This window comes from Dioscorea cayenensis, unplaced genomic scaffold, assembly GCF_009730915.1.
Source record: "Dioscorea cayenensis subsp. rotundata cultivar TDr96_F1 unplaced genomic scaffold, TDr96_F1_v2_PseudoChromosome.rev07_lg8_w22 25.fasta BLBR01000313.1, whole genome shotgun sequence".
NCBI classification, from domain to species: Eukaryota; Viridiplantae; Streptophyta; class Magnoliopsida; order Dioscoreales; family Dioscoreaceae; genus Dioscorea; species Dioscorea cayenensis.
Genome location: NW_024086704.1, coordinates 1 through 14,356, shown reverse-complemented (window position 1 = coordinate 14,356; position 14,356 = coordinate 1). Strand labels below are relative to the sequence as shown.

General features: G+C 33.8%; 3 protein-coding genes and 1 pseudogene across 3 annotated transcripts; 1 reads left to right on the top strand and 3 right to left on the bottom strand.

Moving 5' to 3' along the window:
• Nucleotides 1-44: 44 nt before the first annotated feature.
• LOC120254035 (probable F-box protein At4g22030) lies at nt 45-1,319 on the bottom strand. Its single transcript, XM_039262189.1, has one exon. It carries the CDS (start codon nt 1,317-1,319, stop codon nt 45-47), a length of 1,275 nt encoding a protein of 424 aa, XP_039118123.1.
• Nucleotides 1,320-3,833: 2,514 nt separating this feature from the next.
• On the bottom strand, nt 3,834-5,210 carry LOC120254034 (probable F-box protein At4g22030). Its single transcript, XM_039262188.1, has one exon. The coding sequence runs from the start codon at nt 5,150-5,152 to the stop codon at nt 3,878-3,880; it is 1,275 nt and encodes a 424-aa protein (XP_039118122.1). The 5' UTR covers nt 5,153-5,210; the 3' UTR covers nt 3,834-3,877.
• Nucleotides 5,211-7,634: 2,424 nt separating this feature from the next.
• On the top strand, nt 7,635-8,897 carry LOC120254033 (probable F-box protein At4g22030). Its single transcript, XM_039262187.1, has one exon. It carries the CDS (start codon nt 7,635-7,637, stop codon nt 8,895-8,897), a length of 1,263 nt encoding a protein of 420 aa, XP_039118121.1.
• An 801-nt stretch (nt 8,898-9,698) lies between these two features.
• LOC120254038 lies at nt 9,699-10,914 on the bottom strand (annotated as a pseudogene).
• Between the last annotated feature and the right edge of the window lie 3,442 nt (nt 10,915-14,356).

Genomic DNA, 14,356 nt, shown 5'->3' with positions numbered 1-14,356 from the left:
TAACTACTGATCATCAGTAATTAATAAAATATAATCTGTATAAATTAGAAGAGCTTCCCAGCAAATCCTTCAAACTCAGCACCTTTAACTGAAGGAGAATCACAAGAAGCAAAGTCCTCAAGCTCTGAAACTCTTCTTCCAAGTTGCAAAGCCATGTTCATCTCAAACATCTCTATGTCCTCTTGACAGCTCTCCTCTGAGTTGAACTCAGTGATCTCCTCTTCCAACTTCCTATAAAATCCAGCACAGTTCCTAAACATCTCAATCAACATGCCAATCTGAAAACCATGCTCCAAAGTGTTGATCATGGTTGCAAGAACACCACCCATGACTCCAAGCAACACAGGCCATTGCCCAAGTGCTGGGGTCCCTATCAAACCAGCACCCACTGCACCTAACCCTGCCAACAAAGGTCCTGAGATGGCCAAACACTTGTTGATCTTCACAAACAGGTTGCCATGCCAAACATACTGTTCCTCATCTTTCTCTTTCAGTACTTTGAGCAGCCCTCTCATCTTCCCTTCAAATTCCTTGTTCCATATTTTTCCATCTTGTGCTGATGATGATGATCTCCTCCTTGTTTGGAGCTTGGGCCACCATACAGTAGGCTCGATGTTCTTCGGGAACTTCTCGAGCATCCCGGGGAGCAAAGGAAGAGGATAAGCCTTATCCAGAGCCAACACCTTCTCCATGGCTTCCTCCACATCCAATTCAGTAGGAGTAGAAGTAGTAGTACTCTGGAGCTGATCAAGAGATGTATGGATTGACCTCTCTAGCTGTTTGAACAGTCTGGTTGCATTCCTTTGCTCTTCAGCAAGCTGAGATGGTTGGATCTTGTTGACAATGAGCATCATGCCTGTTGCTGCTGTGAATAAGAGAGCAGAAGAAAGCTTGAATGCCAGAAAATGTGGTGATTGATCACCCATGGAAATGGTAGAAAGACCAGCCATGATTGAAGCAATGAGGTTGATGGAGTTGATGGAGTTAAGCAAGAGTGTGTTCCAGTTATCCCTTTGATCTCCAATGATCTTGTGCATCTCCGCTCTGTCTCCGGCCGCCTCAGCGATTGCATAGAGCTTAGATACTAGTAACATGTCTACATCTTTATCATCAGAAATTGTTTGTGGCTTGTTGATGATGATGTTTGAGTTTTGTTCTCTGATTCTAAGCTCCTGCACGTTCAGCATGTTATTAAGCTTTTGGACATCAAAGCTTCTGTTTTGTAGACGAGCTTTGAATCTCAAACCATGCTGCTTTGGTGCTGCTGCTGCCGCTGATGATGATGACAAGATGAGATTGTGAGCTTGCAGAGTTGCCATGTTTCTCTCCTAAGTTCTCTAAATAATTGAAATGATCAGCAGAAGGCTATATATGTATTCAGTGAGAGATGTTGCTGATTGAGTTTTGATGGTTTGGAGTTTGCAATGAACCAAGTATATATATAGGTTTAGATATATATAAGAAGAAGTCAGGTCTTGAAAATAAGTTGTTGGCTGACCAGGCATAGCACATATATATATATATATATATATATGTTTGAATGAGTTATTGGAAACCGTCAATAGAGACCAATATTAATTATTTTGGACTACCTCAAATTACTCTTTCTCATGAAAACAAATATTGATAATTTTTGGTTCACATGCATAGCACTCAATACCACATCTTAGATATGTGGCTGCCATTTATTTGTGAAGTCGATCTATTGTATTTAATAAATTATGTTCAGAACTTTAAAATAAAAAATTCACGGATTAATAAATTGTAAGATTTCAGAAGCAAGGTAAAACTAGCCTTTTCCTTTTCCTTTTTTCACTTACAACCAATTTGGTCCTTGTGATGGTCTAGACATTCCTAATCATAATTATTATTATTTTTTTTTTTAAATAAAATGGATAAATCACAAATTTATTAAAGAGAAGAAAAACTGGGGAAAACAAAGTACATAGTGGCAACAACAAACAAGACAATCTAATCATAATCATTATCATAATGATATTTTCTTCATTTTTATTTTTACTTAAAAAATCAAGATAAAATGGAATGGTATAACAAATAAATTGAGGAATTCTTAAATTTTAAGATTTCAAACAAGATAAAATAGTTGGTAGGGCAAATATTGTACATGATATACTTGTATTTTGACAAATCATTCAAGTATTTTTGTGCCAAAATCTTTTGGAGCTGTTTTTTTTTTTAAATTGATAAGCAATAGCACTAGTGGAAAATAAAAGCATGGTGAATTTTTAAAAGTAATTAAGTCACTATAACTAACTAGTGCACTTGTGTACTTGTTTGTCCCTTTGATGAAGTCTTTTAAATATTTCACCCCTCACCTTACGCTCCATGAGAATTCTATCCTCCATCACCTCTTCTTTTTTTGTTTATTTATTTATTTGTATTACTTTTATATCATCTATCTTAAATTATTATTTGGATTATTTTTTATATAAAAAAATAAATAAATCAATAATTAACTTACAAAATTCTAAGACAGAAAAAATGCACCCCTAAAATAATAAAATTGGTATTTCATTGTTCTCTAAGGTCAAAGTCAAGATAATATATATATATATATATGAGAAAATATCGTCCCCATATTTTAAAAAGTATGAGTGAGAATAAGGACGAGAGAGATAGGCATATATTGGTGGATGAACAGTGCTATGAACAGTCCTGAGCATCATCTCATTTTTTACTGTACAACTATTTATAAGCATAGTAAAACTATGCATCTAAATGATCTCAACCGTTGGTTGATGATCTAATGACGGTTGATATTCAACTTGCGTAGAGTTGAAATCTGATGACTTACGTAGAAGACATAGAAGACGCAGCCATGAATATTAATAAACATTTTCTCAAATAGCCACATCCATTGATATATGGGTGAATTTGTTGTATTTGTGGATTTTTTAAATAATATGCCAATCCAAAAAAGAGGTTAATATTTTTGGCAAATCATTGAACTTTGGTCAAATATCATTTTTATCATTAAATTTTGATTTGTTTCAAAATACTTACTAAAGTTACTAATCATTTCATCGACAAGTCATCTGATGGATTAGCATCTTTATTAGTTGACATGGAGGCCTCCACCAGTGTGTTGACTGGGCTTTTTCCGGTCTCCACTTCAACTAATGAAAATGTTAATCTATGACTTATAGATGAAATGATTAGTAACTTTAGTAAGAATTTCAAAACAAATCAAAAATCAGTGATCAAAATGTTATTTGACCAAAGTTAATTGATTTATTAAAAAAATTAATTAATTAACCCCCCAAAAAAAACATCACTATAAATTCTTGAAAGAAAATCAATGTTGATTTTTTGCATGAGGATTTTTTTTATCAACAAAACCATGTCAGTAATTCTTTCATTTACATTTTTTTTATACATTTTTTCATTTGATGCATCCTAAAACATTTGTTTGTTTTGTGTGAATGTATAAACAAATATTATATCTGTTTGTTTGTTTGTCCTGATATTATACATGTCAAAATTATGCTTTGGTAAGAGAAGACCAGAAAATTCGTTTAAACTAAAAAGTAATAAAGACAGCCTCCAATAAATTAAAATTGAAACTTTCTTCATGACTTCCAAATATTCGTTGCCCTTCTTAAGGCCACACAATTTTTTTTTAAAATAAAATAATTAAGAATATATATATATATATATATATATATATATATATATATATATATATATATTTCAACAAATCCATAATTAATAAACCCAAAAAGAATATTCAATTGTACTAGCTAGTTCAAAACTTCTTTATATCAACAAAAGAATCAATCCAATTGTATATCACTGTGCATGTATGTATCTGACAACTAATCATCACTAATTAGTACATTAACTTAATCAGTATAAATTAGAAGAGCTTCCCAGCAAATCCTTCAAACTCAGCACCTTTAACTGAAGGAGAAGCACAAGAAGCAAAGTCCTCAAGCTCTGAAACTCTTCTTCCAAGTTGCAAAGCCATGTTCATCTCAAACATCTCTATGTCCTCTTGACAGCTCTCCTCTGAGTTGAACTCAGTGATCTCCTCTTCCAACTTCCTATAAAATCCAGCACAGTTCCTAAACATCTCAATCAACATGCCAATCTGAAAACCATGCTCCAAAGTGTTGATCATGGTTGCTAGAACACCACCCATTACTCCAAACAACACAGGCCATTGCCCAAGTGCAGGAGTCCCAATCAAACCAGCACCTACTGCACCTATTCCTGCCAACAAAGGCCCTGAGATGGCCAAACACTTGTTGATCTTCACAAACAGGTTGCCATGCCAAACATACTGTTCCTCATCCTTCTCTTTCAGAACTTTGAGCAGCCCTCTCATCTTTCCATCTTGTGCTGATGATGATGATCTCCTCCTCGTTTGGAGCTTGGGCCACCATACGGTAGGCTCGATGTTCTTCGGGAACTTCTCGAGCATCCCGGGGAGCAAAGGAAGAGGATAAGCCTTGTCAAGAGCCAGCACCTTCTCCATGGCTTCCTCCACATCCATTTCAGTAGGAGTAAAAGTAGAGCTCTGGAGTTGATCAAGAGATGTATGGATTGATCTCTCTAGCTGTTTGAACAGTCTGGTTGCATTCCTTTGCTCTTCAGCAAGCTGTGATGGTTGGATCTTGTTGACAATAAGCATCATGCCTGTTGCTGCTGTGAATAAGAGAGCAGAAGAAAGCTTGAATGCCAGAAAATGCTGTGATTGATCACCCATGGAGATGGTAGAAAGACCAGCCATGATTGAAGCAATGAGGTTGATGGAGTTGATGGAGTTAAGCAAGAGTGTGTTCCAGTTATTCCTTTGTTCTCCGATGATCTCATGCATCTCCGCTCGGTCTGCAACCACCTCAGCGATGGCATAGAGCTTAGATACTACTAGCATATCTACTTCTTTATCATCAATTGTGATAGCAGGGGTGGTTTCCAGTTTGTTGATGATAGAGATGTTGTTTGAGATTGAACTTGACATAGTTTCTCTTATTCCAACCTTTGAAAGTGAAGGAAGAGCTTTGTTCTTGATATTAAGTGGCTTAGAGATGCCAGCTTTGAACCTCAAACCATGCTTCTTTGATGCAATCACTGATGATGATGATGATGATGATGATAAGAGAAGATTGTGAGCTTGCAACGTTGCCATCTCTGTAATTATGTATATGTGTATGCTTTTCTTTGTTTTAGAGTTTTGAGGGGATTGGATGTGATAGGTAGGTACTATGGAGTATGGAGGAGTTTGTTGCTTGAGTTTTGATGAGTTTCTGGTTTGAGTTTGCATGAAGGTGTTATATATAGAGAGAAAGGTAAAGGGTTTGGTTTGAATTGACCAATGGTTTGACTGACTGGGCCAATGCATGCCTGCTTCTTTGACATGGAAATTGTCAAGATATATGAACTCTTATTTATTTTAGACTTTGTAAAACCATGAAGCCTAATTACATGAATATATTGACATATATGTTGTGTTTAATTGAGATTTAATTATATTAAACACTACTGTATATTGTTTTTAAGGTAGATGCAACTCAGTTAATTAACCAAATTTTTCAGCGGTCAAGGCGTACATATATATGGACTCATTCTTTTAATCAGCCCATGCTCATTACTGGAATACGGACACGGAATTGTATGTATACATAAGTAATACTTACCAATCATACGGTATTTCTCAAGTATATTCACGCTACGATTTGTTTGGCTTTATAGACCACATACGTATATCAGTATTTTATCCTAATTTATACAATCGGTCTATTTTTGTATTGTAGAAATATGCTTCACATTATATAATTAAATAAAAGGCATGATTTTAACTTTGAGCGAACTAAATTTTACTCATAAATTTTATTTAGAGTTGATTAGTGTGGTTGAGTTATAATATTTTTTTAAAAAAAACTCACACTAATTTACTCATAAATTTTATTTAGAGTTGGTTAGCGTGGTTGAATTATAATATTTAGAAAAATAAACTCACATTAATTTACTCATAAATTTTATTTAGAGTTGGTTAGCGTGGTTGGGTTATAATATTTTTTAAAAAAAAACTCACACTAATTTTATTTAATTATTTTAGCAATTGTGATGAGGTACAACTTTTTTTTTATTTATTTTTTAATGAAGTAGATAAATCATGTATTAAGGGCTCACTTCCTGATGGATACGGGGATTGAGCTTTAATTAAATCCGCTCACACAAATTTCAAACTCTAGACAATGAAAATTTTTATAAAATATTTTTTACAGTGAGTGTCATATTACTTTACAAAAAACTCTCTTGAGATACAATTTAAATTTATGTTATTTATCAATTTTAATTCATCTTAATTATATTATGTTGAATTAACCTGCAATGGTTCAGTCTCTCTCCTCGACTTTGGTTTAGAATTAATTTAATTAATTAAAAAAAATCAAACAAAAAGTTAATTTTTATGATTAAAAAAAAAAAAATCAAACTACTCATTCATCTACCAACCTCATGCGTGTGGTTGTATAATACGAAGGAAACTGACCTTAGACTTGAATTGATCAATTAATCTGCATGCTTGGCCAAATATTTGACTGAAACATTAACGGTCATTTTAGGTTATCAAAGTCTAAGTCAACCATATTTTAAAATAATAAGTAAAATTTTCATCAAATGATATATATATATATATATGTGTGTGTGTGTGTGTGTGTGTGTGTGTGTGTGTGATTATAGTGTAATTCTGACAAGTTCAAAAATAAAATAACATAAAATAAATAAATAAATATAAAAGAAAGGTTTTTTTTTTTAGTGGTATTGGCCACACTGCAAAAGTATTTTATAGGACTTTCATTGCTGAAAATTGGAAATGAGTGAAACACAGTAATACCAAAAAAAAAATCTTCAGTTATAAGAGTGAGTTTGCAACCTAATCTCCATGTATGCTAGGTGAGTGTGCATGAACTAAATATTTAATCTCCGGTAGTTTGCCAGTGTGCATGCCTCGTACACCTCCAACACATGGTTTGTCCATTTTTTTTTAATATAATAACAAAATAATAACAATTGTTATATATTACAAATAATTTTATCATTCAAAAAACTCGTAATTGGCCGTCATTCTGACTTGAATATATTAATGAACTTCAAACAAAACATACAAATTCAACAACTTCATTGATTCACACTTGAGGAGATAACACAAGTCTATCATTCAAATACATATCCATATTGTTATTTTGGTGTGTTTTTCTTAATTGCTAACATCGCTCTAATCTAATATCACTTCAATATTTCGGCTTTTGTTAACTTAAAAGGTCTTGAAAATGACTGTCTTTTATAATAAAATGTCTGAAAATGACTTTAATTGCATATTTATACTTTTACGCAGTCCAAAATAATATCAAGTCTCTATTGACGGTTTCCATGTCAAGCTCATGGATTCCTCATTCAACGTACAATTTGCATTGGCCCGGTCAGTCAACAAATTATTAATTCACACCTTACCCTCTTCCTAACATGCACCTACACACACACACATATATATATATATAATACCTCAAATTCATACTCCAAATCATCAAAACTCAATCAACAACATCTATATATACATCTCCATCTTTTCTGTTATATTTACTTCAATTAATATTTTAGATATAGAGATGGCAACTCTGCAAGTTCACAATCTCATGTTATCATTATCAGCAGCAGCAGCACCAAAGCAGCATGGTTGGAGATCAAAAGCTAGTCTCCAAAAGCAACTCAATCTCAATCTCCAAAACAAAGGTCTTGAGCTCCCAAAGCTTAAGAACATGATCAACATGCAGGAACTTAGAATCAGAGAACCAAGCTCAAACATCATCATCAACAAACCACAAACAATTTTTGATGATAAAGAAGTAGACATGTTACTAGTATCTAAGCTCTATGCGATCGCAGAGGCGGCCGGCGACAGAGCGGAGATGCACAAGATCATTGGAGAACAAAGGGATAACTGGAACACACTCTTGCTTAACTCCATTAACTCCATCAACCTCATTGCTTCAATCATGGCTGGTCTTTCTACAATCTCCATGGGTGATCAATCACAGCATTTTCTGGCATTCAAGCTTTCTTCTGCTCTTTTATTCACAGCTGCAACAGGCATGATGCTCATTGTCAATAAGATCCAACCATCACAGCTTGCTGAAGAGCAAAGGAATGCAACCAGACTGTTCAAACAGCTAGAGAGATCAATCCATACATCTCTTGATCAGCTCAAGAGCTCTACTTTTACTCCTACTGAATTGGATGTGGAGGAAGCCATGGAGAAGGTGCTGGCCCTTGACAAGGCTTATCCTCTTCCTTTGCTCCCCGGGATGCTCGAGAAGTTCCCAAAGAACATCGAGCCTACCGTATGGTGGCCCAAGCTCCAAACAAGGAGGAGATCATCATCATCAGCACAAGATGGAAAGATGAGAGGGCTGCTCAAAGTTCTGAAAGAGAAGGATGAGGAACAGTATGTTTGGCATGGCAACCTGTTTGTGAAGATCAACAAGTGTTTGGCCATCTCAGGACCTTTGCTGGCAGGGTTAGGTGCAGTAGGTGCTGGTCTGATTGGGACTCCTGCACTTGGGCAATGGCCTGTGTTGTTTGGAGTCATGGGTGGTGTTCTTGCAACCATGATCAACACTTTGGAGCATGGTTTTCAGATTGGCATGTTGATTGAGATGTTTAGGAACTGTGCTGGATTTTATAGGAAGTTGGAAGAAGAGATCATTGAGTTCAATTCAGAGGAGAGCTGTCAAGAGGACGTAGAGATGTTTGAGATGAACATGGCTTTGCAACTTGGAAGAAGAGTTTCAGAGCTTGAGGACTTTGCTTCATGTGCTTCTCCTTCAGTTAAAGGTGCTGAGTTTGAAGGATTTGCTGGGAAGCTCTTCTAATTTATACAGATTAAAAGTTAATATACTCATTAATTACTGATGATTAGTAGTTAGATACATTCATGCACAGAGATGTATACAATTGAATTCATTCTTTTTTGTTGATATAAATAAGTTATGATACAAGGACAAAATTGTCTCTCTTCTCATGACATCTTAGTTTATGTATATATATATATACACATAACATATAATATTCACTCTTTATTTGACTTAATGTTATTCGTAGATGGGATCATATAGCTATTAAAAAAAAGCAAGTAGCTGATTATTTCAACTCTTGCAAATTGCAGTTGCGTTAATTTCAGTACTATTGGAACGTTGTTGATGTTTTTTTATATTTTATATTTTATATTTTATTTTTTGTGTGCTAAGATGAGCATTGGTAACTATTAGGCCATCTCCAACCCAAAACTCTATATTTGGCGCTTCAATACACAAAAATACAGCTGCTACAGTAAAAAATTCTCCAACCATCATCTCTATTTTTAACTCTAAAATAGAATATTCTAAGAATATTCTTCTTACTTCATACTTTTATATTCATATTAGTAATAAATTTAATTATTTTTAATTTTTTCACTTTTAACCATTAAATTTAAATATTATATTATTTTAAAATATAATTTTTATTTTTAGAATTTTTTATAAATATTTATTAAATATAAAATTTGATTGATAAACTACAAATATAAATACAAACATTACATTACATTAATTACTTAATAAAAACATAACATACAAACAAGCACCATCAGTGAAAACAACACATTATTAAAAACTAAAGTAGCACACAAGCTTTTAATTATCTTCGTTATTTGCATAGCACAACCACAAATGTTCAATCAATGCATTGCGAAGTGCAATATGAGCGTCTTTGTCCTTAATTTGCCTGTAACGACCAAGAAATTGTTCAAATCGAGCATCTTCATCTTGTACCAATTCAACTACTGGGGTCGGCATTTCACTTACATCCACGATTGGTGCATTGAGATCTCGTTCATCCTCAACTATCATGTTGTGCATAATAATGCATGCAGTCATTATATCATGTAAGATATTTTTTTCCTCCAAAACGCGTCTTTGGTCCCGCCACGATTGCAAAAGCGAGATTGTAGAACACCAAAAGCCCTCTCAACATCTTTTTACTGCATGCTTCTTGTCTCATTGCAAAAATATTTTTTTCTTCGGGAGTTCGTGGTTGATGAATAGTTTGTACTAATAGTAGACCATTTTTGGATATATGTTATCGGCTAAATAATATCCCATATGGTACTCACTTGCTTGAATAACGTAATGAGCAGGAGGAGCAATACCTTGTGCTAGGGTTGGAGAACAAATTCGAAGACTCCAAAACATTTATGTCATTGTTGGTACCGGCATACCAAAAATAAAGCGTGCCATATCCAAAGATCATAGTCGACTCATCGCTTCGAGAATAATGGTTGGACATCCATACCTTCCTCTATATTGTCCGACCCATGTCTGTGGGACAATTTTTTTCCATTTCAATGCATACTAATCCAAACTTCCTAACATTCACTGGAAAGCCACGTTGTTCTCGATGTGTAAGAGTCTTCTCGATATCGGTAGCATTAGGGTGATCTAAGATATTGTTCAGCGAAAATCTCTACGATGGCGCGACAAAATCTTTTCATGCTTTCAATTGCAATTGATTCACCGATTTTGATATATTAGATGCAGTAGCATCGCGAGTAAAACCATATGCCAACATTCGAGCAGCGGTAATTTTTTTGTAAACTAGATAACCCAACTCGACCTAGACCATCACGGCGTTGTTGGAAGTAATTATCATGGTCCTTAACTCACTGCAACAATGCGAAGAAACAAACTTCGTGACATCCGATATCTTGGCGAAAACATTTCAAAGCATTGTAGCGTGGATTCTCCGAAAAGTAATCATTCCACAAATTGCGATCTGCTTCTTCACGGTTGCGATTGATAACAACATGCCTCGGAATAGAGCCACCATGGGAGCGACGATTGTTCGAGATGACTCAGGGGTTAACTCTAATATCATGTTATTATTTTGAATAACACGATGCATTGCATCTTCTTCCACTGAAAATAGATCATACATCGATAACATATTGTCATCATCATCTTGAAGATGATGATGACAATATGCTACTTTTTAGTATTCAAGTTTCTCCGATGTTGTAATTCATTTTGAGTATATGTTTATGGCTCTATGAATGGAAAAGAATAATAAAAAAAGGTCAATTTATAAGAATTGGGGACATTATTCGATTCTCTTATCTTACGGCATTGGGAAGTGTGACACGATAGGGTTTGGTGGGATGATATCAAATCCAGCGGTGTCGGTGCGAGATGAAATCCATCCGACGGTTGCTAAGAAGATAAGATGACACGTTATCCAATTCTCTTATCTTCTGGCATTGGGAAGTGTGACACGATAGGGTTTGGTGGGATGATATCAAATCCAACGGTGTCGGTGCAGATGAAATCCATCCGACGGTTGCTAAGAAGATAAGATGACACGTTATCCAATTCTCTTATCTTCTGGCATTGGGAAGTGTGACACGATAGGGTTTGGTGGGATGATATCAAATCCAACGGTGTCGGTGCAGATGAAAATCCATCCGACGGTTGCTAAGAAGATAAGATGACACGTTATTCAATATCTTATCTTCTGGCATTGGGAAGTGTGACACGATAGGGTTTGGTGGGATGATATCAAATATTTTGTTGCCTATATAAACAACTTCATGTCGTTTATCATTTTAACCAATATTATAAAAAAATCTACGCTTTTCGTTTGTAATCCAAAAAAACATGTCTAAACAATCTCGTAGTGCGGGGTACTCTCCTTATGAAGATGTTCATCTCTGTGAAACATACATGGAAATGACTCAAGACCCCATTATTGGTACGAACCGGGTCTTTAGAGCAATTATGGTCTCGAGTGGAGGAGAAATACAATTTGACAAGAGATAAATCTTGGGTGGAGCGTTACGCTCGGTCTTTCTGATGCGAGGATGCGAGACAATAGAAAAAGGCGAGTGAAGAAATTGAACGGATGTATTCGACAAGTGGAAAATTTAAATCCGAGTGGTGCATCAGACGAAGATATTGTAAGTTTTTTTATATATTTTATTCTTCATAAATTTATATTTTTTTACAAATATATAATTCATGACATCCTTTACGGATGAATCGAGCAAAGAGAATGCTTTTGGACGATCCTAACTATAAGAAAGGGTTCAAGTTTGATCATGTGTGGCACATTGTGAGGAACTTTGAGAAATTTAAAGATAATGTTATTACATCTGAGACAAATTAATCGAAAGCATGGATTTGACTATGTATCATCGAATCTGAAAAATCCCACTCCGAATCGCAAAGCACCCGAATCTCCTGGACTTTCTCAATTTTCTCTTAACTTAGATGATAGTGTTGGTGGGTCGCCTTCGACGCCTGATCGGACGTAAGAAAGCCAAATTGAAAAAAATGGATGACAAGTAGCATCTTCTATTAGTCGTTTAAAAGATGATAACTCCAAGATTATGGAGATGTTAGAGAAGACTAATGCGGATCGACAAATGTTCTTAGAAATCGCAGAACAAAAAAATCTTGCTTTTTCAACAAAATGAGATATGAGGACAAAAATTTTGATGCGAGACTTGAATTCTATAGCGTACCCAAATATTCGTGCTTGTATACAAGCAACAACAAGAAAATTTTACTGAAAAGAGGGACATTTTCAACAACCACTCTCTACGGATCTAACATGTTTAGTGATATCTTTGCGATATTGGTGGAAGTGGTGATAACATGCAGGATTATTAGACCCATCTACTTGACTTTTCATTAGTTGCATTTTTGCGTGTTGTGGTTTTTGTTATTCTTATCGATGATAATCTATGTTATGACTATTTTTACGTGTTTTTTTATTTTTATTGTTCGTGTAATTTTTCGTTAATTTTAATGAAGTTATATTTCGTGTATTATTTTCAGTTAATTTTTTTTATTAATTAAAAAAATACAAACTTAAATTATAAATTATTTAATTAAATTAAAAATATAAATTATAAATATAAATTTATAAAAAAATAAAAAAATAAATAAATAAAGATAAAAATAAACTGAAAAATTAAAACTAAAAAAATAATAAAAAATAATAAAATAATAAAATAATAAAAGCTGAAAAAAATTAAAAAAATAAACTGAAAAATTAAAACAAAAAAATCAAAAAGGATAAAAAGATAAATAAGAATCTAAAAAATAAAAAAATAATTAACAAAAATTAAAACTGAAAAAAACCATAATAAATGAAAAACAAAAAAATAAAACTGAAAAAAATAAAAAAACAAAAAAATAAAACTGAAAGAAAAATCAAAATGAAAACAGAAAAAATAATAAAATAAAGAAATAGCGTTGATACAGTGGTGCGCTACATGTTGCGCACCATCAGAGATCATAGAAATCGCGCAGATTTGGCGCTGGATTGACCAAATTCTGCGCCAATTTTAACAATTCTGCGCCAAATTAAGAGTGGGTTGGAGTTGCTCTTAGAACATATCTTTCATTCATTTGGAAGACTATCAAGAAGGAGCATATATATTGCCTTATGCATGTACTCCTTCCTAAGTTGCAATATATTATAGACACTGCATGAAAGTCCTAAATTTTGATTTTTTGTTGAAAAATTTTTCTGAAGAAAAATTTATAAGCCATGCTACAATTAAAGAGAAAAAATTTGTAAAATAACACAAAATGCCAAAGTTGAACTAGCCCAATAAATTAGTCACATGTTCAAATTCTACCCAATTTGTCATGATCAAGGGTTCCGGTACACTGGTGATAAAGGCATCCTTACATATAGTGACATTAGGATCTCCAGGGTAGGAGCAAACTTGTAGCTCAATCTCCATATTATTTGGTGAGGGGCGTATATATAGCTTGATTATTAATTTCTTGTTGTGTATGCCCTTGAGCGAAAAAATACTTTATGTTTAAAACTTTTAATATGGGTATTCATTTGTAATTCAAGAATTAAACTAGGCAATGGATGATCATCTCTTCAGCTATAAATTAATTTAAAATTTATTTTAATTAATAATAATAAGTTGGTCTAAGACAAGGAAAAAGCTTTCCTTCAGGACAATATCAAGAAATGAATGATGATTAATTAGCTCAAGCATCAACCAAATATATAATCGTTTTTAGACCCTGATGAATCATTGAAAATATATTAAAAAGCAAACAAATACAAGCACAAAAAAGGTAGAACCAAATTTAAGGACGTGTTAATAAAAAGTGTAGGAATCCCTCTAGATGGTTGAGTGACTTTCACAATGAAAATAAAAAAAAAAATAGAAAAACCTAATTGGACTTTCAAGAAGTAACTACCAAATGAGATGATCTGTCTATGGTTGCTCTGCACAAACATAAGTTTCAAGACCTTTTTTGTAATG

What these genes read in the sequence shown, in the direction of transcription:
- LOC120254035 (XM_039262189.1), bottom strand. Translation starts at nt 1,319, where the DNA reads ATGGCAACTCTGCAAGCTCACAATCTCATCTTGTCATCATCATCAGCG.
- LOC120254034 (XM_039262188.1), bottom strand. Translation starts at nt 5,152, where the DNA reads ATGGCAACGTTGCAAGCTCACAATCTTCTCTTATCATCATCATCATCA.
- LOC120254033 (XM_039262187.1), top strand. Translation starts at nt 7,635, where the DNA reads ATGGCAACTCTGCAAGTTCACAATCTCATGTTATCATTATCAGCAGCA.